Source organism: Salvelinus namaycush, chromosome 1 (genome assembly GCF_016432855.1).
Source record: "Salvelinus namaycush isolate Seneca chromosome 1, SaNama_1.0, whole genome shotgun sequence".
NCBI lineage: Eukaryota > Metazoa > Chordata > Actinopteri > Salmoniformes > Salmonidae > Salvelinus > Salvelinus namaycush.
In genome coordinates this window covers 7,727,954-7,754,324 of record NC_052307.1, presented here as the reverse complement: position 1 = coordinate 7,754,324, position 26,371 = coordinate 7,727,954, and the positions used below count along the sequence as shown (strand labels likewise).

Genomic DNA, 26,371 nt, shown 5'->3' with positions numbered 1-26,371 from the left:
AACACAGCAACGGTGGTGTCCTATCCACTCGCACTTTATAAATACTCCTTATTGGGGTTTATTCCTCACAGATCGATCAATGCTGCCATATTTTCTAGTTCTAGACTGTGTGTAAATGCCCCCCCTCCCCGAAGATGTAGAAAGAACAGGGAGCTGTCGTACCAGGCCAGTAGCTGCCACATGTCTGACCTATTTCCCGGCAGGCAAGGTCAGACAGACCTCCAGAGACTGCGGCAGGCAGATCAACTCCAGGGCCCGGCGGACGCTGTGCGTGCCTCTGTGCAGTACAACACACCTGGTGCCTAGCTCCTCGTCTAAATCTAGACCACAGGTGTTTTTGCCCTAGCACTACAAATAATCCATTTGAATCAGCTGTGTAGTGCAAAAACCAAAACGTGCCCCTGGTCTAGACTCATGCCCCACTAACAGTGAGGTAGAAAACCATATTTCGTGGAACTTCAGAAACAACCCCAGCCTATACAGATCTCTAGAAAGTAAATGTAACCATTTACTGATTAGAAATTAACATTCAGCAGCCGTTCAAAAATGTACCCTGTAAAAAATAAAGTAGGTCAAAACGAGACAGGGCTTTAAATGAAACCGTCTTTATTAAGTAATATCAGAAAAATAAAACTCTTAATTCTCTTTACAGCAAATATATAAATCAGTGCTTTGGCCAGCAAATATATAAATCAGTGCTTTGGCCACAACTTAGAAGGCCATTTATCATAAAATATAGTTTGCTTAAAACTTGACTCAATTTGTTAAATTTATGCCATTAGTCTTCCCTACATATAACAGAAGTGTAGTAAAATTAGCAAATTCTTTAACTGTTGGTACAGCATAGATATTTAAGAAGCATGTATTCCATTAATTTGGTGGCGTACAGATGCAGCTCATGTTTGATCCTTGGCCTTTACAGTTGCAGTGTACAATGCGGTACATTATGAAAACATGCGTAAGTGCACTTTCCTTCAACTACAAGACGGCAGCTAATCGTTTTTCAATACTGGTGAAATATACAAGTAAATATCACTGACAACCTGCAGTACACCGCAACTCACCCTCCCAGTTCTGCACAGAGGAAAAATAATTATTTGTAAACATTTTAATATATTTATATACAGTATATAATGTAACTTCAAGTTAAATAAAAATAAATGTCTATATTTACCTGTCATTAACAATATTCCATACACAAAATGTAAAGATTGGGGTTGAGAGGTTTAGGACCAATGTATTCCCCAGAAGTTAGAATAACACATCTGAGCTGCATACCTCTATGGCTGCATTTACAGTCAGCCCAATTATTGGTCAGACCAATCAGATCAGAGCTTTGCCAATAATTGGGCAAAATATCAGAATTCGGCTGCCTGTGTAATGCAGCCTACAGCGGATGGGAAAAGGGATGAGAGGATGACAGCAGGGGGAATACTAGGTATCATCTGTCAGCAGAGAAGAGATGGGGTCAGTGCTTGGGCACATGATAAAACTCAAAACGTGAGAAGGCAGATCATATGAAGAGGTGGTACCAGAGTCAGGAGGCCATTAGTCCAATTTAACGCACTAGGGTAGGTGTAGACTAGTTAAGTTCAATGTGGGTAAAAAAATACTGGATAATATGGCTGGAATGTCAGGAACCCAACCACCTACATAGGAGCATGAGTTGCCCACAACGGAAGACCAGGTCACTACCCAAATGCATCGTCAGTCTGACCTCCTGAAGGTATGGGTTGAGTAATAGTGTTCAATAACATACATGCTTTCTAAAAAGGCCACAGGCTTTTTCTATAGAGTTCTATGGTAACACTGTGTGCCCACAAAACCGGTTGTATGTTTCAATTACTTAAGTGGAATTAGGCACGAGTTACTGTAAACAGATAATGTTTTCAAGTTGCAATGGAAAGCATGGCAGTACTGAAGTAGCACATCCTGGTACTTCCTGTCTGTAAGCACAGCTAATAGCAGACAGGGAGAAGTATTTTCTCATATAAAAAATAAAATAAAAGACTAACAGAAAAATAAAAGGCCTAAAGCCAGGAGAGAAATAAAATGTTACAACCAACTTAAACCTTGATTCAAAGACAGTTGAACACCTAGGATAAGTTAAGTGATCCCCAAAAATGTGATACATTTAAAATAAAAACACAATAAAAAAGGTAGGAAGAGTATTAACATGTCAAAATAAAATGTATTTTAGGGAATCCCATTGCTACTTAGCGGGTCTGACCCCCATCGGTTCCCTGACCAGGAGGACAATACTAGGCACGTGCGTGGACCCGCACCCCACCCACTCTGCCCCCCCCAACCAACCCTGTCAGGGCTCAGGGCAGGCTCAGCCGTATGGCCTGGGTGACTGGTGCCTGACACACTGGGCAGATGGCCTCGGGGCACTGGCAGATGCGGTTGGCGCATTCTATGCAGAAGAGGTTGTGTCCGCAGGGCATCAGGGCTGCGATGATCTCACTCTCCAGGCAACGGATGCATTCCTGGCCTCCTCTGCATGAGTCTGGGGGAGAGCTGGAGCTGTCACTGGAGGACGAGAAGGTGGGGCCGTAGACTGGGAACTTTTGAGACCCTGAGACACTGAGGGAGACCCTTTGAACCCGCTGGGCCATGGGGTGTTCCAAGGCCTCTTGGAAGGCAGGGGAGAGGTGAGGTGTGCCGGATTGGCTGTCTCGGACAGGGGCCTGGCGACCACCCAACAGCTGGACACCCTGTTCCAAGTGGCTCCACACCACCTGTGGCTGCGGTGCAGGAGCAGCTGTAGTGATGGCCAGAGGGTCAAACCCAGGAGATCCCAGTGCTGCCAGCTCCTCAGACGCCAAGGGGAGCAGAGTCTCCTCAAACCAGAAGCTGGCCCCAACATTGTTGTTGTTATTGTTGACGAAGGGGCTAGTGGGGCTGAAGTCGGCCATGCGGTTCCCCCCTCCGCCATAGTAGGAGTCAGTGGAGCCACTGCCCAGAGAGCTGGAGCTGTCGTTGCGGTAGTTGGCGGTCATGCGCACACCGCAATTGCCGGTGCGCTGGGCACCGGCAGGTGCGGCTGCGTTCGACTGCAGCCACGCCCCACAGCTTCCCGCCTCGAAGCTGACGTCAGTGCCGTTGTAGTGGAAGTCGTTCTCGTCTCCTGGAATCTCCACACAGTTGCCTGTGCGTATGGCAATGTGGGCCTCGATCTCCTCTCGCGCTCGGTCCACATTCTCAGGCATGCCCGTCACCTCAAACACTGGCTCTTTGTCTCGGCTTGGAGTGACAATGTAAGTGTGTGTCTGCTGTTGGATGCGCTTGATGGTCGCCCCCTTGGGCCCAACCACCAGTCCCACCACGCGGTAGGGAACACGCACCTGGATGGTGGTTTGACCAGGTAGGGAAGGTGCAGCAGGTAGCCCTGGCCCTGCTGCAGCCATCGGACCTGCCTTGTTCCGGGAGGCACGGATGAGGGAGAAGTGCTCAGCTGCCGAGAGGATCTCCCTCTTGGCCATAACCACATCCTCCTTCCGCCCTGTCACCACGAACACCGGCTGCTCGCCTCGCACTGGGGTCTTGATGTAGGTGTTGGTCTTTGCTCGCAATGCCTTGATCTTGCAACCTAAGAAGAAAAAAAAGAATACACGTTGGAAGGGAGAATCTCAGACATGAATCTTTATCCTTATAATTAGTTACAATCTTGATTTCTTACTATTGTGAAATCTGAGATGACACTAACAATTCATAGCTAGATGTCTCGCTGTAGATAGTGTTAAGTCCAACTTATACCATTTTGTCATTTCCGGTTTCCTCAAGGTTTTAACAACAGTCCACCATTCCCCACACAGATAAATAGTAATGGCGTCTTTTTGTAGGCCTATGAGGAAAACGAATGGCGTTTTTCGATAAACGCTGAAACTAAGGTCTGTTGTAAACAGACTTAGGAGATCTTATACGTTTTGTTCTATGAGATCATCAGCTACAAAGAATTCATGTAATAAAAAACACATATCAAAGGCTTCATAATTCATACAGGTGTTGTTAACTGACTGCTATTAGCTCATGATCAAAACGTATAATATTTCCTAAACCGGTGTTTACCTCAGACTTTATTTTCGGCGTTTTTTCCAAAACACTATTCTTTCCCCATGTATTTTTCCCCATAGGGATGGCTGAACGAACCAGGGATAGTTAACTTATTTCCGGGTTTTAGGACTACAAGATGGCGAGGTCTATAACAGATGCAGACAAACTATTTGCCAAACATGTTATATGGCAGTCCAGTCGATACAAAAAGTTAAGAGGATCAAAAATGTACCCCATCTATGAAAAGACAATTTGATAGATTGCTAGAAAACTAAAATCGCGGTATATTACACCGATTTGCTAGCGATAGCTTGCTAGCTGATGTGGCATGGTAATCAACAAAGGCATAGCTATCATTTTGGGTGCTAACTGGACAAAGCAAAGCTAGCTACCTAAGTTCGATAATTATCATACCATGAAACAAGCTAGGTAGCTAACTACTAGTAACTAGCTAACTTGCAATCCAAATGTTCATCAATCACATGGCTAGAGAAAGATAGCTAGAATCAACATAACGATATTTGCTTTGCCAGTTACCCAACTTTGAAATGTGGATTTGAAGGGTGACCTAGTTATAGTAACGTTAACTAGTTACGACTTGCGGGTGCTAACTACATCAGTTAGCCAGCTGTTTGTTTCCAAATTACATTTTACGTTGTCAATTACCAAATTGGTAACATATATAACATTTAACTCTAGCCGAATCAAGCTAGCATCCAACATACACGTCTGGCTAATGAAAATAATAAAATAATAGCTAGCTTACTCACCCTGTCTACCGACAATCTCGGCAACATGTTCTGAGCTGGGCACCGAGACACACTCTGTTGTGTTCACACTCTTCCTCCGCATGAGCAGCGATGTCTCAACTTCATAGCCAGGCTCTCCATACACAGATGGTAAAATCATCATTCCCGTAGCCTGTTGTAGTGTGCCGTGGTCAAGTTCATTGTACAGCAAGAGTGTCTCGGGCGTATCCATTCCAGGTAGCATAACAGAGCCTAGTCCCGAGACTTGGGCCTGCACAAGCAGCGTCTTGTTGAAATCATCCTCTCCCAACACGTCTTCGTTAGCTCTTTCTTCGTCCTCTTCCGTTGGTGTCGGATGGTGGTGCTGTATAGGCTGCAGGTCCAGCACGGCACCAAGCACATTGAAATGAGAGATCGGGCGTGGATGCAAGAGGCTCTCGGGTTGTTCCGTCTGTCTGTAGTGGTCATCCAGGCCTATGTCGGCGAATGCATGCACAACTAGTGGCGGGATCTCCGGCTCAGTTTCCTCGGTCTCCAACAAAGATGTGGTACTTGGCATTATGAAATTCTGCCAACGACGTTATTTAACAAAATTAATACCACACGTTTCAATAGTTAGTTACTGTGGTCTGTAACTATGAATTTATGAAAAAGTTATTATTAAAAGTAGCGCCCGCGCCAGTTTTACTTTGTTGTGTTTTGTCTTTTCTTCATACACCTCTCTCACCAGCAGAAACGCTTCCGGGAATTCTCGCGAGTTTAATCAATCTTCTTCTTGTAAATTGTAGCATTCCGGCCGACTGGACGATATTGTGCTGCCACCCGCAGTTTGGAAGAATGCACCGAATCAAATAGATTTTCCATCAATTCAAATTCTAGGCTTTCATTACCCTTTTTAAAAAATCAGATCGTTAAAATATTGAATTGGATATGGCTTATTTATTTGTTTCTTCCCCAAAACTATGCACAGATCATCGATGCTCAGCATTCCCCTACATAGCAACTCATGAAATGCCATTGCATGGAATCAAATCAAATCAAATGCATTTATATAACCCTTCTTACATCAGCTGATATCTCAAAGTGCTGTACAGAAACCCAGCCTAAAACCCCAAAAAGCAAGTGTAACGGATGTGAAATGGCTAGCTAGTTAGCGGGTATGCGCTAGTAGCGTTTCAATCAGTTACGTCACTTGCTCTGAAACCTAGATGTAGTGTTGCCAAGGGCCGTGGACTTTGGAGCAATGGGTAAAGATGCTTCGTGGGCGACCGTTGTTGATGTGTGCAGAGGGTCCCTGGTTCGCGCCCGTGTCGGGGCGAGGGGACGGTTTAAAGTTATACTGTTACACAAGCAATGCAGGTGTAGAAGCACGGTGGCGAGGAAAAAGGCCAGAACCTAGGGAGGAACCAGGCTATGAGGGGTGGCCAGTTAGGAAAGAAATAATTTATAGATCAGACAAAATAAAATGTTGAATGACAAGGTATCTCCACCCGGCACAGCCAGAGGGTCTAGAAACCTAGGTTCTGGCCTTTCTATGGAGTTTTTCCTCGCCACCGTGCTTCTACACCTGCATTGCTTGTGTAACAGTACAACTTTAAACCGTCCCCTCGCCCCGACACGGGCGCGAACCAGGGACCCCTCTGGCTGTGCCGGGTGGAGATACGTTGTCATTCAACATTTTATTTTGTCTGATCTATAAATTATTTCTGCTCTATCAAATCACATGGGCTGGGAGCAAGAGTATTCTACTGGGAGCATCACAGTGACTGAGCGTCATCAGATGCAACTGCATGACATAATATGTCATATTACTGTCATATTATGTTAAACCGCTAGATGGCATCATTGTTCTAAAAAAAGTGTTCCCTCCGTCTGATATTGCCTTCAAATGAGGTGACAAACAATTATCATCGTAATAACTGATACATTACAGAAGTTCATGTTTTGCTTTTTGCATGTTAGGTTCTTCAACAGCCTTTAGAATCATTGTAAAGTTCTATTTCCATAATCCTTCCATTGTTCAACGGGTGAAACGTGACTCCAAACTGGCGTAACCTGTGTCTAAGCAACGACGCACAATAACATTGTAGCGATGAAAATAAATAATATTTTTTGTTCCATTAAGATTTTTTACTAAATCCAAATTACTGAGGGAAACGACAAAACTACGTCTACAGGGATTTCATTTGACATTTTACGGAGTTGTTTTGTCTTTGCGTCATTGCTGGTGAAAATGTATGGGCGCGCTCCAAGAGTTACCTACCTCACCGTGGGCAGCACCACGTCCGAAGTTGGGCCAGGATCATACGAGGTCATTCAATATAAAACCAAAAAATCAGGTAGGATTGTTGATGTTTTCAAAAGGAAGTTTTAGCAGCATTTTAGGAACAAGCTCGCAAATTGTCATAATTTGTCCGTTTTTTAAATGAGTTATTATGACTGTTGCTTATCTGAAATCCATGTAGGACAGGCCTATGGCTAAAATGCTGTATGTATGTAGACGTATCTGCTCAGCTGCTATGTTTTCTGTTTGAAGTAGCCATATTGACGCAAAAGGTAGCCTTTGTTACGTACTTGCACAATTTGTGATTAATCCAATATTTAATCATTTAATCATGTTGATTCATAAAGTATGCTGTTCTTGAAAGCAATTGAAAATGTAATATATATATACTGTTACAAGTTGTGACAGTGTATAAAATATGTTCAAAATATGTGTATAGGCATTTTTCCATTGACATTTATCACTGTTTTGCAGATGGCTATGCTCCGTTTCTCTCACTCTCCAACCGGCCCTCAATGTTCCACAGGTCCAGCAATGACAAATCCTTGCCTGGACCGGGACAATACAACAGCTCACATAGCAAGGTAAGTCATAGATGCATCCATCCACCCAAGTGTGAATTCAATTCACTTGTCTTTCTAGCAGTCTTGTCAAATGGGTCTGAATAATCAATGTATTGGGTTCAATTTGATTCCCAAGCTTAGATAATCATAAACCAAGGTGACATTGATCTGAACCTCGTAGGATAACATTCTGGGAGGACAAAGTCTAAAGAATCGATCAAAGCGGTTTGATGAGGTGGTGTCAGAAGTCCCGGGCCCTGGAACGTACAACGTCCGGCAGGCAGCAGGAAACACACTGAGGGGAGCTGAGAGTGAGCCTCCGGGGAAGAGACGCACCAAGGTGGTATGTGTCCCTGAGGTGTATTCACTAGAAACAAAACGGAAGCAAACAGGCCGAAACGGGGAGGTATCTACCTGAATTTGTCCAATAAGAAACACTTGTTGTCATTGCAAAATAGTTTCCCACTGCTAAATGTTTTGCTACGGTGTGTCCTAATGAATACACCCATGTACTAGCCTAAGCTATTCCATCTTAGCACACTCTGTGACATACTGCAAAGATGAGTGGGGAACCATCCCACCTTGTCACTGCACATATTTTAAGTCTGTACAACAACATCTTTACTCAAATCAAATGATGCTACTTAAACCAGATGATGCAGAAGACGTCGTAAAAAAAGCCATTGAATCATTTCAGTCCCACGCTATCATCTGTGATTTTTTGTGTGCTTCCACACCCTCTTAGACATTGTGTGCTTGTGCTACAGACTTCTGAATTTGTCTATTTCTTCTGCATTTGCTGATGCCAACCGTTGATTGGGGCAGGTGTTTGTGAGAACAGTGTTTGTGAGACGGATCTGAAAATGGTTCTTCTTACAAAACCCAATATGAAAAGCTGAGACTCTCTCAACCATGCACATGTAATCTGTTTTTCTCTATGACGCCTACAAGACACACAAGAGTGGTTAGAATGTAAGAGTAAGGGTTTGTCGCCCAGGACATAGTGTCTATAATACTGTAATAAGCTCACATAGTTGCTGTCACAAATTCCAAACTCCATACAGTTGTGGCTGAGTAGTTGGATATTCCTTTCCCACTGAGTAAACAATTTCTGTCCTTACAGCAGTCAAATAAATACATTTTGATCAGGTTTTTGCTTTTGTCAATAAAACTCATGAATACAACTGTTTATGTTAAGTTGTTTTGTATTCTACTTGTAGCTCTGGTTGTCCTGAAAAGATGATGGTACAACACTTCGATATAAGGCTAAATATGAGGGCAGGGGAAGCAGATACATGGAAGTAGTGAATTTCAGGTTTCCCATTCAGGAATTGGCTGGGCAGGTTAATGTGTTTCCTATGTTGTGTATTCCACTAGTGGCTTCATGGTGTTCCTACTCGCCTCAACTTCCTGCCACAGCCAGACATTCCTTCCATCCCATCACCTGGGCAGGCCTTTGGCTATGAAGACAATGGACAGGGATTTCTTTGCAAGCAAAAGGCACCAGCAAAGGATGATACATTAGGACCTGCTTTCTACAACCCAGTGGTGGTAAGAGAGGAGCACACGCAGGCACGCATTCACACACACGCTCACTCGCATGCTCGCTCACTCAAGTTATGACAGTGAGAGTGGTGAGAGTAAATTCATTAGTGAGTGAGTGAGTGTGTTTGTGTGTGTGTTTGCACTTACTCTGTGTGAGAGAGTTCCATTAGCAGCAGCCGATCTAATGCACCAGTGGGCCTCTTAATTTGCCCGAAAACTATTTCCATAGCTAATGATCGGAGCTCCACAAAGCACCTTGTTCATTTATTCTGGTGTCAACAAAGAGGACCATTAGTAATTATTCTTCATGTTATATTACAATATTCACTTAAAATAATGCACCGCCCACTGGTCTGGCCTTCAATTAAACTATATTTAATTTGCTAATGACTAACCAAGTCAACAACGTCCTTGAGGTAGCTTATATCAACAGTCCAGGCTGACAGAAAGAGATTAGTCAAGTAGTTTATATCAACAGTCCAGACTGACAGAAAGAGATTAGTCAGGTAGGTTATATCAACAGTCCAGGCTGACAGAAAGAGATTAGTCAGGTAGGTTATATCAACAGTCCAGGCTGACAGAAAGAGATTAGTCAGGTAGGTTATATCAACACTCCAGGCTGGCAGAAAGAGATTAGTCAGGTAGGTTATATCAACAGTCCAGGCTGGCAGAAAGAGATTAGTCAGATAGATTATATCAACAGTCCAGGCTGGCAGAAAGAGATTAGTCAGGTAGGTTATATCAACAGTCCAGGCTGACAGAAAGAGATTAGTCAGATAGGTTATATCAACAGTCCAGGCTGGCAGAAAGAGATTAGTCAGGTAGGTTATATCAATACTCCAGGCTGGCAGAAAGAGATTAGTCAGGTAGGTTATATCAACAGTCCAGGCTGACAGAAAGAGATTAGTCAGGTAGGTTATATCAACAGTCCAGGCTGGCAGAAAGAGATTAGTCAGGTAGGTTATATCAACAGTCCAGGCTGGCAGAAAGAGATTAGTCAGGTAGGTTATATCAACAGTCCAGGCTGACAGAAAGAGATTAGTCAGGTAGGTTATATCAACAGTCCAGGCTGACAGAAAGAGATTAGTCAGGTAGGTTATATCAACAGTCCAGGCTGGCAGAAAGAGATTAGTCAGGTAGGTTATATCAACACTCCAGGCTGGCAGAAAGAGATTAGTCAGGTAGGTTATATCAACAGTCCAGGCTGACAGAAAGAGATTAGTCAGGTAGGTTATATCAACAGTCCAGGCTGGCAGAAAGAGATTAGTCAGGTAGGTTATATCAACACTCCAGGCTGGCAGAAAGAGATTAGTCAGGTAGGTTATATCAACACTCCAGGCTGGCAGAAAGAGATTAGTCAGGTAGGTTATATCAACAGTCCAGGCTGACAGAAAGAGATTAGTCAGGTAGGTTATATCAACAGTCCAGGCTGGCAGAAAGAGATTAGTCAGGTAGGTTATATCAACAGTCCAGGCTGGCAGAAAGAGATTAGTCAAGTAGGTTATATCAACAGTCCAGGCTGGCAGAAAGAGATTAGTCAGGTAGGTTATATCAACAGTCCAGGCTGGCAGAAAGAGATTAGTCAGGTAGGTTATATCAACAGTCCAGGCTGGCAGAAAGAGATTAGTCAGGTAGGTTATATCAACAGTCCAGGCTGGCAGAAAGAGATTAGTCAGGTAGGTTATATCAACAGTCCAGGCTGGCAGAAAGAGATTAGTCAAGTAGGTTATATCAACAGTCCAGGCTGGCAGAAAGAGATTAGTCAGGTAGGTTATATCAACACTCCAGGCTGGCAGAAAGAGCTCAGTGATTTAGGGTTATCAAGAGTGCATCAATTAATTCCTTTCTTCCTCTCCCTCTCGCTCCTTGTCTTTAAAGGCTTTAAATCTCCTGACTGACATGTGTTTTTAACCACCAAGTTTATCACGTCATGGAGTTAAGTAGCTGTCTGATGGCATTCTTTCAAAACAGGGAAAACTATGGTGATAAGACTTGTTTGGGCACGACTGATCTATTGGGTTTCTGATGAATAAACATTTTTTTCCTAACTTCGATATGCATCACAGTGTACAATTAATTTCAATGCAGACTAAGTTACTTATAACCTGAGTTGCTTTGGCTTGCTTTAGGAGTTAGTATTTTGGTACCATTTTGTTAGACAGTATTTTTGTTAAAGATCAGTTTGTAGTGTTCGCAAATTGGATGAAGCTTGTGTTGTTGACTGACATATTCAGTTACTGTTCGTGTGTCGCTGATTGAATTCAAACCTGCCATGTCATTCTGAACCCATGATTACATAGAAAAGGGCTGCTCATTTCCAGAACTGTCTTTATTGTCATTCCTGTGTGTTAACAGCCCCTGTGCCATATCTCAAATGTCAGTAAAAGTGAGGGAGGTTGTAAAGGAAAGAGATTACTGGTCGCTGAATCTCAACTGTTCTGAAATATACTGACATTTAGTGGAAATTCATCATCCCATCTTAAAGAAAGCTAAGCAAAAAACACCATTCTAAAATAGAAACCACCCCCCTCCATCGTCACTGTTTTATTTCCACAGGCAGAAACCAGCTTCTCTCTGAAGTACAAAGGCGTCCATTTTGGGAAGATGACAGGGAAGCGAGGCGAGGTGAAGGGAGTAGAGGGCCCTGGACCAGGGCAATATGATCCTGAAGAGTGAGTGCTGTCTGCCTCTCCTCACATCGAACATTTCACTGCTACTAAACACACGCCTAGCCTTCTCCATTCCAGTGACTCAGATCCATAGGACCACGGCAGTCACACATCTACAGTTGAAGTCGGAAGTTTACATACACCTTAGCCAAATACATTTAAACTCAGTTTTTCACAATTCCTGACATTTAATCTGAGGAAAAATTCCCTGTCTTAGTTCAGTTAGGATCACCACTTTATTTTAAGAATGTGAAATGTCAGAATAATAGTAGAGAGAATGATTTATTTCAGCTTTTATTTTTGGGTAGCCTTCCACAAGCTTCCCAGAATAAGTTGGGTGAATTTTGTCCCATTCCTCCTGACAGAGCTGGTGTAACTGAGTCAGGTTTGTATGCCTCCTTGCTCGCACATGCTTTTTCGGTTCTGCCCACAACTTTTCCATAAGATTGAGGTCAGGGCTTTGTGATGGCCACTCCAATAATTTGACTTTGTTTTCCTTAAGCCATTTTGCCTCAACTTTGGAAGTATGCTTGGGGTCATTGTCCATTTGGAAGACCCATTTGCGACCAGGCTTTAACTTCCTGACTGATGTCTTGAGATGTTGCTTCAATATTTCCACATCATTTTTCTACCTCATGATGCCATCTATTTTGTGAAGTGCCCCAGTCCCTCCTGCAACAAAGGACCCCCACAACGTGATGCTGCCACACCCGTGCTTCACGGTTGGGATGGTGTTCTTCGGCTTGCAAGCATCCCCCTTTTTCCTCCAAAGATAACGATGGTCATTATGGCCAAACAGTTCTATTTTTGTTTCATCAGACAAGAGGACATTTCTCCAAAAAGTACGATCTTTGTGCAGTTGCAATCCGTAGTCTGGCTTTTTTATGGCAGTTTTGGAGCAGTGGCTTCTTCCTTGCTAGGTGGCCTTTCAGGTTATGTCGATACAGGACTCATTTTACTGTGGATATAGATACTTTTGTACCTGTTTCCTCCAGCATCTTCACAAGGTCCTTTGCTGTTGTTCTGGGATTGATTTGCACTTTTCGCACCAAAGTACGTTCATCTCTAGGAGACAGAACGCGTCTCCTTCCTGAACGGTATGACGGCTGCGTGGTCCCATGGTGTTTATACTTGCGTGCTAATGTTTGTACAGATGAACGTGGTACCTTCAGGCATTTGGAAATGGCTCCCAAGGATGAAGCAGACTTGTAGAGGTCTACAATTTTTTTTGTGAGGTCTTGGCTGATTTCTTTTGATTTTCATCATTTCATCATTTTCCATGATGTCAAGCAAAGAGGCACTGAGTTTGAAGGTCGGCCTTGAAATACATCCACAGGTACACCTACAATTGACTCAAATTAAGTCAATTAACCTGTCAGAAGCTTCTCAAGCCATGACATAATTTTCTGGAATTTTCCAAGCTATTTATGTATGTAAACTTCTGACCCACTGGAATTGTGATACAGTGAAATAAGTGAAATAATCTGTCTGTAAACAATTGTTGGAAAATTACTTGTGTCATGCACAAAGTAGATGTCCTAAGCGACTTGCCAAAACTATAGTTTGTTAACAAGAAATTTGTGGAGTGGTTGAAAAACGAGTTTTAATGACTCCAACATAAGTGTATGTAAACTTCCGACTTCAACTGTATAGGCAATTGGTACAACAGGATCAAATTCCCTGAAATGTGCATTCGTTTTCCTCTTTATCGAAATCCACTCAGGCCAAATGACAACACAGGATATAAGCTCCACTATTCAGTCATTTTTGCCTCCAAAGTAAAATTAAAGTCTTTAACATTGTTTACAATGCACTTCCTGACAGTATTATTGATGGTGAGTGAGAATGAGTCTTACTAAGCACTTTTGGATATTGTGTGCATCCTCCCGACATAGTTATTTTAAAGGCTTCAACAGCTCAATAGTAGGGAGGGCACCTGCGTTCCCCCAGCCATCACATCCCCCACTCTCTTCAATTGAGCTTGGCTTGGACGTGTAAATCAGTCCTCTCCCATCCTCTCCCATTCCCAGATAGATGTGATTAACAGGGTTGGAAACGGCCCGTAAGTAAGCATTTCACTGTTAGTCTACAGCTGTTGTTTACGAAGCATGTGACAAATAAAATTGGATTGGATTTTGACAGGGTCATTTGGAGATGATTGACAGGGGAAATAAATCCTCCCTCCTAAAAGCTTAAGAGCTTCTGACAAATACACTTCCCATTTCCTCCACCTATCCCACGTCCGTCCGCAGGTATTCCACGACGGAGTACGAGAACGTCAATGTGAGGAAGGGGCAGAAGAGTCGGGCCGAGCTGGTCGTCCCGCGCTACCACGAGATTGTCACCTTGCAGGAGGAGAAGAAGGTAGCTCCTTAGGGAATGTGTCCATACCAGTGATGCCACGTCGCCATACTGTAACAACCCCAATCATCATCAGCACAGTGACACCTCTAGTCTCTCTCGTCCCTCTTTCATAGTGCTACTTGATACTTGAGCATGAGACTTGGAGTATGGTCCACACCTAGACTAGACTGGAGGAGCAACGCTAAGCATGTTTGAATGCACTGCGTTGAGAATGAGAGGGAGTGACTGGAATGGGGGGAAAACACTACTGGTGACATCAGCTTCCTACCATTCTCAAAGGGCCTTTTGGGGCTGAGGGGGGAGTGTGCTGTCTGTTCAGCGGACAGCTTTAAGGTTAAGGGAGCCTGAGGGAGGGAGGGAGGGAGGGAGGAAGGGAGAGAGGGAGGGAGAGAGGAAAGCCAGGAGGGAGAGAGGGAGGGAGGGAGAAAGAGGGAGGGAGGGAGAGAGAGAGAAGGAGGGAGGATAGGAGGGAGGGAGGATAGGAGGGAGGATAGGAGGGAGGATAGGAGGGAGGATAGGAGGGAGGATAGGAGGGAGGATAGGAGGGAGGATAGGAGGGAGTGGGAGAGGTAAGGAGGGAGGGAGGGAGGGAGGGAGGAAAGGATGGGGGCATGGAGTAAGCACTCCCAACCCTCTCCTAGTGAGACAGTAAGTCAGCACTGTGCCAATCTAGAAGCTCTGGAAGGGGCCTTAGAGTGTGTTCCATCCCTGCTGGAAAGGAAACTGCTCTCTCCTAGTCCCATAAAACAGAGGAGCAGGTCTCCAACAGCAACAATCTTCAGGGACTGGAGTGTTGGAGTGTTATTCTTCTCTTCAAGATCATAGAAAGATATCTTTTTCAATCTCGATGAAATATTATTTTCATTAGTCACAACAGCTATGTGTTTGCATGTTTTTTTCTGGAATGTCTCCAGCCTTGCTCTGGCTCTCCTCTCCTTTCCTTTGCTTTCCCTATCTGTGTCTTCCTCCCCTCCCCTTTTCTCCCCTCCCCTCCTCTTTTCTCTTCTCCCCTCTCCTTTACTTTGCTTTCCCTATCTGTGTTTCTTCCTCCCCTCTTCTCTCCTCCCTTCTCCTTTCCTCCCCTCCCCTCTCCTCTCCCCCCCTCTCCTCGCCTCTCATTTTCTCTCCTCTCCTCTCATTTCCTCTTTTATCCTTTCCCCATGTCTTTCCCATGAAATGCTTATTGCATGCGTGACACTGTAGTGTTCTATTTTCAGCTTCCTGTCCCAGTTATATCATGCACCACTAGAGGGCATTCAAGCTTCACATTTGGACGGAGCTTGTGCACTACCTGCTAATACAATGTTCCAGGGTGAAGTTTCTCCAAGGTTACAGGTCTAGGAACAGCTTCCCTCCCTGAATCCTAACATTAAGCATTAGTGTGGTACATTTAAAACTGACCCAAGATCATCATCTAGGGGCAACTTCAATCTACTCTGTGACCTGCAAATGAACTTGAATGCACAAATGTGGTATAGATGTTGGTAGCTTGGTAATGATGCTTGATGGTGTTCAAATAGGCTGGAGGAATTACATGTGGCATACTTATTAAAGGTTGTATAGATGTTGGTAGCTTGATAATGATGCTTGATGGTGTTCAAATAGGCTGGAGGAATTACATGTGACATACTTATTAAAGGTTGTATAGATGTTGGTAGCTTGATAATGATGCTTGATGGTGTTCAAATAGGCTGGAGGAATTACATGTGACATACTTATTAAAGGTGGTATAGATGTTGGTAGCTTGGTAATGATGCTTGATGGTGTTCTAATAGGCTGGATGGAATTACATGTGACACACTTATTAAAGGTGGTATAGATGTTGGTAGCTTGGTAATGATGCTTGATGGTGTTCAAATAGGCTGGAGGAATTACATGTGACATACTTATTAAAGGTTGTATAGATGTTGGTAGCTTGATAATGATGCTTGATGGTGTTAAAATAGGCTGGAGGAATTACATGTGACATACTTATTAAAGGTGGTATAGATGTTGGTAGCTTGGTAATGATGCTTGATGGTGTTAAAATAGGCTGGAGGAATTACATGTGACATACTTATTAAAGGTGGTATAGATGTTGGTAGCTTGGTAATGATGCTTGATGGTGTTAAAATAGGCTGGAGGAATTACATGTGACATACTTATTAAAGGTGGTATAGATGTTGGTAGCTTGGTAATGATGCTTGATGGTGTTAAAATAGGCTGGAGGAATTACATGTGACACACTTATTAAAGGGGTGTTTGACTTTTATACCTCCCTTTATTTCCGGGAGGAAGGCTACTGAAATGATACCTTCAACTGTTTATTAAATCTTTACACGTTTATTACAACTTTACACATTTGTATATACATATGTATAATATGTATATTATATTACAGTTAAAGAACACAGAAACGACAATAGAATTAGTACATCTAAGACAGAACAAACAGTCCAAGTTGATTCCGTCTGTTTTGGAACTGTATATTTCAGACCACTGTGTTTTGCGGTGAGGGGAGGTGCGGTCAGACTGGGGCGTGTGTGTGGCTGCCCCACGATGTGTGTCCCCTGGTGGTGTCTGGGCTTCCATCCGTCATCATTAGAGAGGGACTGGCACGGCACCACCCCCCTGGCAGATGGATAATTATTAGTACGGACACACACCATGGACACCCAAGGAATTACTCAATTCAGTTGAAGTCACTGAATTCAGAATTCAGATTTGAAATAAGTAGCTTCTCCTTTTCAGTTTATCAGGTCTATTATTGAATTGGAATTTCAGTTTACTTTCTGAATTTACGGACTTCGATTGGAATTGGACCCCAACCCTTCACTGTATACTGTCATTTCCATTTCAATTCAGTCAATTCATCAATGGGAAAATTCACTAATGCTTTTCAAGGAGAAGGAAAAAAATGGCATTGAAATTGTAGTTCCTGAATTGACTGAATTGAAATGGGACAGACCCCAGCCCTGGTACCTGGATACCTACATACCTCCGTAGTCTACGAAGACCTCTCCGTAGGTCTACCAATGCCCATGGTTGCATCCCAAATGACAACCAGTTCCTTTTATAGTCTCACTAATGACCAGAGCCCATAGGACCCATACACAGGAGGGTGTAGGATTGGATGTGCTGGCTGGAGGTATTCTGCTGTGAAATGTATGCAGTGGCAGTCTTTAGTTGACCTCTAAAGAGAAGCTGCACATACAGCGACCACATTCATTCTCCCAGACATCATTATTCCTCACCGCTTCCAATGTGTTTGCCCACCAAAGAGGTGTGTGTGTGTGTGTGTGTGTGTGTGTGTGTGTGTGTGTGTGTGTGTGTGTGTGTGTGTGTGTGTGTGTGTGTGTGTGTGTGTGTGTGTGTGTGTGTGTGTGTGTGTGTGTGTGCATGTGCGTGTGTGTGTGCGCGCGCTGTGTTTATATGTCTGTGTGTGTGTGTGTGTGTGTTTATATGTGTGTGTGTGTTTATATGTGTGTGTGTGTGTGTGCTTGCTTAGTGTACACATTTTCCTCAGGGTATGTTTTCTTACTTTGTGTGCAGCTTGGTTTCTCAGTGTGTGTGTTTATATGTGTGTTTTTGTGTGTCCATGTATCTAACATCAGTCTTGACTCTAATGGTCTCTACATCATGCAGCAGTGTGGAGGACATGTGGGACTCTAATGGTCTCTACATCATGCAGCAGTGTGGAGGACATGTGGGACTCTAATGGTCTCTACATCATGCAGCAGTGTGGAGGACATGTGGGACTCTAATGGTCTCTACATCATGCAGCAGTGTGGAGGACATGTGGGACTCTAATGGTCTCTACATCATGCAGCAGTGTGGAGGACATGTGGGACTCTAATGGTCTCTACATCATGCAGCAGTGTGGAGGACATGTGGGACTCTAATGGTCTCTACATCATGCAGCAGTGTGGAGGACATGTGGGACTCTAATGGTCTCTACATCATGCAGCAGTGTGGAGGACATGTGGGACTCTAATGGTCTCTACATCATGCAGCAGTGTGGAGTACATGTGGGACTCTAATGGTCTCTACATCATGCAGCAGTGTGTGGAGAACATGTGGGACATGGCTCCTAGGGAGGGTGAAAGGGCCACTATGGGGAGGACTTCAGTCTAATGGCCCACTCCACTCCCCTCACTGCAACCCGGGTTTGCATCCCAAATGGCATGTTATTCTCTAGATAGTGCACCAGGCCATTTGGGATGCAGCCCTACTAATGTCTAATCAGAGGTAGGTTATTCTTCTTCTGACGTCCCTCGCTCAGTCTCCATCTCTGCCTGCTCGGAATGTTCATCTTCGTAATTGACTCATCTACTTTTCTCACCTCTGTAGTCCTCACCTCTGCAGTCCTCACCTCTGTAGTCCTCACCTCTGCAGTCCTCACCTCTGCAGTCCTCACCTCTGCAGTCCTCACCTCTGCAGTCCTCACCTCTGCAGTCCTCACCTCTGTAGTCCTCACCTCTGCAGTCCTCACCTCTGCAGTCATCACCTCTGTAGTCCTCACCTCTGCAGTCCTCACCTCTGCAGTCCTCACCTCTGCAGTCCTCACCTCTGTAGTCCTCAGCTGGAAGGGCTCAGATGGCATCCAAAATCACCAAGCTGCTCTATCTTCCTCTCTCCCTCTCGGGATAAACCAATAACTCAATTCAATTCACTGGGCTTTATTGGCATGGGAAACATATGTTAACATTGCCAAAGCAAGTGAAGTAGATAATAAACAGAAGTGAAATAAACAATAAAAAATTTACAGTAAACATTACACTCACAGAAGTTCCAAAAGAATAAAGACCTTAAAAATGTCATATTATGTATATATACAGTGTTGTAACGATGTGCAAATGGTTAAAGTACAAAAGGAAAAATAAACATAAATATGGGTTGTATTTACAATGGTGTTTGTTCTTCACTGGTTGCCTTTTTCTTGTGGCAACAGGTCACAAATCTTGCTGCTGTGATGGCACACTGGTATTTCACCCAATAGATATGGGAGTTTATCAATCTCTCTCTCTCTCTCTCTCTCTCTCTCTCTCTCTCTCTCTCTCTCTCTCTCTCTCTCTCTCTCTCTCACTCTCACTCTCACACTCTGTCTCTCTCACACTCTGTCTCTCTGTCTCTGTCTGTCTGTCTGTAGGGAGTGCCAGGTCCAGGCCAGTACCACATCAGGAGTCAGTTTGAGAAGCCGAGCAGCCTGTACGGCAATCTACCTGTCTTCAGCCCTCCTTTCCTCTCTCAGGCGCAGGTACAGTAAATAAAACACACCATCCTGAATCACAACACACCATCCTGAATCACAACACACCATCCTGAATCACAACACACCATCCTGAATCACAACACACCATCCTGAATCACAACACACCATCCTTAATCACAACACACCATCCTAAATCACAACAGACCATCCTGAATCATAACAGACCATCCTGAATCACAACACACCATCCTGAATCACAACACACCATCCTGAATCACAACACACCATCCTGAATCACAACAGACCATCCTGAATCACAACAGACCATCCTGAAACACAACACACCATCCTGAATCACAACACACCATCCTGAATCACAACACACCATCCTGAATCACAACACACCATCCTGAATCACAACAGACCATCCTGAATCACAACAGACCATCCTGAAACACAACAGACCTTCCTGAAACACAACAGACTATTCTGAATCGTGACCGTAACTAAACTAAGGGTGCGTCCAAAATGGCAACCTAGGAGGGCCCTGGTCAAAAGTAGTGCACTATATAGGGAATAGGGTGCACTACTTTTGACCAGGGCTCCCATGCGAGAGCGTGTGCAAGTGCATACTTTGAGAGAAGGGTGGAGAATGGGCACCGACTCAGCCATGGTTGCCACTTTGGCTTCCTGTGATGTGAAGCAGTCTGTCAGACAGACACACCATGTGATGACCCCTCGGACAAGACACCATCGTAAGCCCTTTTGACCAGAGTCCTCTCTGTTTTAGGGACAGATGGAAGGTTATATTAGTGTACTATCTTAGGATCCATTGGAGTTCAACTCAGCTATAAGTATACAGTACAATTGACTATTTCATTTTCATTCAGGTTCAATCTACATCCTAAATGTATAGTGCACTTCCTCCGTCCCCCATCTCCCGTCGATCCTCCAGGAGGCACAGAAAAGGCCATTCACCTTCCTCATTGGTAGTTGCATGGTGAGGTACATCTCGGTTTCTGGAGCAAAAACCCTGTGCTACCCGGAGGCTACGTTGAAGGATATCACAGGGTTTATTCCGTGTGTCCAGCCAAGGGCTGCTGCTGCGTAGTGCATGTGGGATTAAATCATATCAAAAGGGTAAATCAGAGAAAATGAAACAGGATTTTATTGAGCTGATCAACACCCTGAAAGGCTCAGAAAAAGCAGCCGATTATCTCGGGCCCCGTGCCGTCGCTGGGTGGCGGCTGTGAAATGTTCAGCAGGAATCTTAGCTCTTTATATCTGACTTAAAGACTACCGCCACTCTGTTGGCACAGCTGTTATTAACAATCTCGACACTTTTTTGGAAACAAAAGAGGCTCTACAGGGATGATGGACACAAACCATCTAGGAGTCTGAACCCTCTTCATATTTCAAGGCTGCGTTAAGATATTGACTCAGAGACAGACCAAGCCAGGCTGCGTTAAGATATTGACTCAGAGACAGACCAAGCCCCGCTCAGGTAATACCTCCCATCCTCTCTAAGCGTTATCGTCGTACTGTTGTCTATACTGCCAGGGGTGTCGTCAGTTGTAATCTTGTACCAATTCATTTGAACTCCACTCTTAGATCTGCTACTGTTAGCTCAAAAGAGATGCCCACTGTGTTCTGCTCACCCAGTACTATTAGTTGAAATATGAATCCCATAAACTTGAATACCGCCTCGGTTTTCACATCACATAGAGGGCTTGGGCTGTTGCACGATAGCAACCAAAGCCCATGTAAGTCAGTTTATAACATTCCATCATTGGTTACTCTGAGAGGTCCTCATATTGACATAGGCTGAGGTCTCAGGCCCTATGGTGCCAACCTTATACTCTCTCCTCTACTACTAATAGGGATAGACCAAATGGTGCAGTTCTATGCAATCTTATAGCCATACCAACTATATCAATATCAGACAGGGCCTGAAACCACCTATTGAACGTAGCTTGTTTGAGTTGGAGACTCCATGTGAATAAAAGATTTGTAAAAGGACTTGGGTTGATGCATCTGAACATTAGGAGCTTACATCCTAAACTGGATTACATCAAGATTATGGCGATACAGATGTATCCGGACATTCTGGTATTGGCTGATACTGGCTGATCTCTGGGGACATTCTGATATTAATATTGAGGGTTATGATGTGTTCAGAGCTGACAGACAGGGTAGAGGTGTTGGAGTGGCCGTTCTTATTGGAAATTATTTATCTGTCTCTTTACTGACATTTTTAAGCCTTTGTTTGAGGGAAAATGTATCCATAACTGTTATAAGGGTCTACCGTCCTCCCTCAGCTAACCTTTGTGCACTCGAGGAGTTAACTAGTTTGGTGTCTTCTTTAGTTTATTAAATTATGATTGGGAAATGCAGGCTTCAGACAATCAAAAATAAATGTGTAATGATCTAAACCTAACCCAGTTTATGACTACGCCTTCACGGCCCAACCCTAAATATCCTTCAAGGTCAACTCTGATTGATCTTATCTTAACTTAAGTATGTTTCTACTGGTGTCTTCGCCCAGGATATTAGTGACCATTGCCCAGTTGTTTGTGTTAGAAATGTGAGAATACACAATTCTAAACGTTGTGTCGTCACAAAGAGGAACTTTAAAAACTTCAGCAAAAAGCCTTTTTAACATGATCTTTATTTTAGTGATCTTGATTGTATTTCAGCTATCACATAACCTGATTTAACTATCAGATTTTTTGCAGATGTCTTTAATACTATTGTGGATAATCATGCTCCCTTCAAAGAATTAAGGGTTAAAGGTAGATGGAATGTCTGGTACACTCCGGAATGATCAGAAGTCACTAATGAAAGAGATCACGCTTGTGTCAAGGCCAGGAACACAGGCTTAGGCCCGGACTGGCAAGCTGTTAAGCAACTGAGGAGTCATTGTGTAAGACAAATCAGAAAGGCTCAATCTGATTATTGTGTAACCGCTCTTTCTCATTGTAATGGAAACCGGCAAAATTCTGGATAACTGTCAAATCCCTGAAGGGTTCTACTTCCTCCTCTCTGCCACAACAAATTAATTCAGACACTGGCCTCATTATGGGAAAAAATGCCATTATTAATGCATTTAATGACCATTTTATTTCTCTCTCTTTGCAATAACTTCTAAGCTTATACACAATGATACTGGGCTGGATGCTGATAGGGGGAAACTTTCTGAATGATCAGAGAAATGATAGTCAAAGCTTTTCTTTTAGGTTATTTACAGAAAAATACTTCCTGGATGCTTTGCTAGCAATAAACAACAAGAAATCCACAGGGGGCCGACCAATTGGATCCTGGTCTGCTTAAGTGTGCAGCGCCCATCATTGTTGGCTCAATAACCCACATTAGTTATTTATCATTGTTATCAGGAAATATTCAAAAAGTATGGAATTCAGCTCTTGTTCTGCCACTCCATAAGGACAGGGATAGTAGAGATCTTAATTATCGCCCCATTTCAAGGCTTCTTTGTCCAGCTAAGATTCTAGAATCCTTGGTAAATGTACAACTTTGCTCTTTTTTTATCTGAGAAATGTATTTAGAATGTCAACCACTCAGGGTTTAGCCCTGGGCATAGCACTAATACAGCTACCACTTTAGTAGTTAATGATCTTGTCAATGCTTTACACACTAAAAAGAAATGTGCTGCTTTGTTTGTGGACCAGTCAAAACTCTTGATACTGTTGATCACGCTATTTTATTGACTAAGTTGTCCTCGATAGGCCTGAGTTCTGACGCCTGTTCATGGTTTCATGATTATCTTAGTGACAGAACTCAGACCAGCGTGATTGAAGAGGTTAAGTCTGAATTTCTTGACGTGCATAAAGGTGTATCACAGCAGTCGATTTTGGAATCTGGGCCCAGATTCACAAAACCTTCTTCTTAAGAAGAAATGTCTTCTTAACTGCCATTTTTTCCTTAACTATAGACTTATGAAGAAATGTCTTCTTAACTGCCATTTTTTCCTTAACTATAGACTTATGAAGAAATGTCTTCTTAACTGCCATTTTTCCCCTAACTATAGACTTATGAAGAAATGTCTTCTTAACTGCCATTTTTTCCTTAACTATAGACTTATGAAGAAATGTCTTCTTAACTGCCATTTTTTCCTTAACTATAGACTTATGAAGAAATGTCTTCTTAACTGCCATTTTTCCCTTAACTATAGACTTATGAAGAAATGTCTTCTTAACTGCCATTTTTTCCTTAACTATAGACTTATGAAGAAATGTCTTCTTAACTGCCATTTTTCCCTTAACTATAGACTTAAGAAGAAATGTCTTCTTAACTGCCATTTTTTCCTTAACTATAGACTTATGAAGAAATGTCTTCTTAACTGCCATTTTGTCCTTAACTATAGACTTATGAAGAAATGTCTTCTTAACTGCCATTTTTTCCTTAACTATAGACTTATGAAGAAATGTCTTCTTAACTGCCATTTTTTCCTTAACTATAGACTTATGAAGAAATGTCTTCTTAACTGCCATTTTGTCCTTAACTATAGACTTATGAAGAAATGTCTTCTTAACTGCCATTTTTTCCTTAACTATAGACTTATGAAGAAATGTCTTCTTAACTGCCATTTTTTCCTTAACTATAGACTTATGAAGAAATGTCTTCTTAACTGCCATTTTGTCCTTAACTATAGACTTATGAAGAAATGTCTTCTTAACTGCCATTTTTTCCTTAACTATAGACTTATGAAGAAATGTCTTCTTAACTGCCATTTTTTCCTTAACTATAGACTTATGAAGAAATGTCTTCTTAACTGCCATTTTTTCCTTAACTATAGACTTATGAAGAAATGTCTTCTTAACTGCCATTTTGTCCTTAACTATAGACTTATGAAGAAATGTCTTCTTAACTGCCATTTTTTCCTTAACTATAGACTTATGAAGAAATGTCTTCTTAACTGCCATTTTGTCCTTAACTCTAGACTTAAGAAGAAATGTCTTCTTAACTGCCATTTTTTCCTTAACTATAGACTTATGAAGAAAGTTAAGCAAAGTTGCTATTCTTCAAAAAGGTTATTGGACATGTTCTTGCCTTATTTCTTATGTTTCTCTTTAAGCAAAAAGTTAAGAGGAAATTAGATTCTTGAAAATAAAGTTATTGGATTGCTTTCTTAATTCCAAGATGGCTAAACCCTCGTCTTAAACTCAGGGCAGTGAGAGAATAAACTGATGAAAGCAATTGAACATGTTTGATTAACTCACAAACTTCATCTGAAAGTTTCAGTATTGATTATTTTAAACCCAAGAACATGTTTTAGAACAGTAATCTCAGTATGAAATATGCTAACATGACTGCTATTGCTATAGCAAAGATGGCTAGCTAAATCGGTTGACTAGCAACAAACGTCTTAAGAAAACAGTTAAGAAATTCAGAAGAAGATATTTCAGAAGTGCTTAAGAAAATCATTAAATCTTAAAATATTGTTGAGGAGTCTTATGAACTTCTTATTTTTTTTTCTTAAGAAGCTTCTTAATTTTTGCATTATAAGTGTTTTGTGAATCTGGGCCAAGTTCTCTTCACAAGTTGTAAACGTCATCTATATGAGGATGATACTGTTATGTATGCTATTGCGCCGACTGTTGATCTGGCTGTGCCAAAACTACAGTCAGATGTTATAGCTATGCATGAATCCCTTGCTGATTTAAAAATTGTGCTTAATACGGGCAAAACGAAATACATGTTGTTTTTAAACTCTCGTAAGAATGTTTCAGATTAACTACATGTTAACTCATTAGATGGCTCTCCAATTGAACGTGTTCCCGCATATAAATACCTAGGCATTTGGATTGATATGGATTTGGTATTTAAAAACATATAGACGAGCTGGTTTAAGAAGATAACATTTAAAGTTGTCTTTTTCTACCGAAACAGATTGTGCCTTTCTCTAAGCAGTAGGAAGCAGATTATTCAGTCAACCTTTTAATCTGTTCTTGATTATGGTGCTATTATTTATCAAAGTGCAGCTGCTACTAATCTTGAACCTTTGGATGTCATCTACCATAGTGCCCTTCGTTTTGTTACAGGTGACAGATTTGATACTCATCACTGCATCCTGTATCAAAAGGTTGGCTGGAATTCGCTAAAGACCCGTAGATCTCTACATTACTTTTGTTTACAAGGCCCTAAATCATAAACTTTCATCTTATCTAATTTATAGTATAGACACTCAGTTGCCTAACCCGTTCACAGGATTGGTTAACTTCTTGAGGTTCCTTGGGTCTCCACCGAGCTAGGTAAATTTAGTTTTAATGCACCGTATTGCTGGAACAAAATTCAAAATCCATTTCATCTTGATGTTCTGGTGCCGTTCGGGGCAGTTTAAAGTATTGATTGGGGAAATTATTTGTGGAGGAATGTTACAGTTTTTCTGGGTGATTTGTGAAGTTTTATTTGTGCTTCCCATCACTGTGTTTTTGTATTTTAATATATATGTATATATATATATATACAGTAACAGTCAAAAGTGTGTACCTACCTACTCATTCAAGGGTTTTTCATTATTTTTACTATTTTCTACATTGTAGAATAATAGTGAAGACATCAAAACTATGAAATAACACATATGGAATCATCTAGTAACCAAAAACGTGTTAAACAAATCAAATATATTTTCTATTTTAGATTCAGTTGACTAGCTCATGATGCTGTTTGAGAGAATGCCAAGAGTGTGCAAAGCCATCATTGAAGAATCTCAAATATATTTTAATTTGTTTAACACTTTTTTGGTTACTACATGATCCCATATGTGTTATTTCATATTTTTATTTTATTATTTAATTTTATTTATTTTTTTACCTTTATTTAACTAGGCAAGTCAGTTAAAGAACAAATTCTTATTTTCAATGACATCCTAGGAACAGTGGGTTAACCTCTCTTGGGTACGTGAAACGTTAGCGTCCCACCTCTTCAGAAAA

The 26,371-nt window shown here is 42.3% G+C and overlaps 2 protein-coding genes across 2 annotated transcripts in view; one reads left to right on the top strand and one right to left on the bottom strand.

The window, feature by feature from the left end:
- Window positions 1-583: 583 nt before the first annotated feature.
- LOC120043751 (RNA-binding protein MEX3B) lies at window positions 584-5,545 on the bottom strand. Its single transcript, XM_038988342.1, has 2 exons — window positions 4,827-5,545; window positions 584-3,592 (listed from the first exon to the last, which is right to left on the bottom strand). Exons 1-2 carry the CDS (start codon window positions 5,362-5,364, stop codon window positions 2,325-2,327), a joined length of 1,806 nt encoding a protein of 601 aa, XP_038844270.1. The 5' UTR covers window positions 5,365-5,545; the 3' UTR covers window positions 584-2,324.
- Window positions 5,546-7,038: 1,493 nt separating this feature from the next.
- Window positions 7,039-26,371, top strand: part of stpg2 (sperm-tail PG-rich repeat containing 2) — a 71,352-nt gene continuing 52,019 nt past the window's right edge. Inside the window, exons 1-7 of the mRNA XM_038996854.1 lie at window positions 7,039-7,144; window positions 7,564-7,673; window positions 7,834-7,995; window positions 9,030-9,203; window positions 11,754-11,869; window positions 14,119-14,230; window positions 19,359-19,466. Coding sequence (XP_038852782.1) covers window positions 7,039-7,144; window positions 7,564-7,673; window positions 7,834-7,995; window positions 9,030-9,203; window positions 11,754-11,869; window positions 14,119-14,230; window positions 19,359-19,466 — 888 coding nt within the window. The remainder of the gene's footprint in view (window positions 7,145-7,563; window positions 7,674-7,833; window positions 7,996-9,029; window positions 9,204-11,753; window positions 11,870-14,118; window positions 14,231-19,358; window positions 19,467-26,371) is intronic.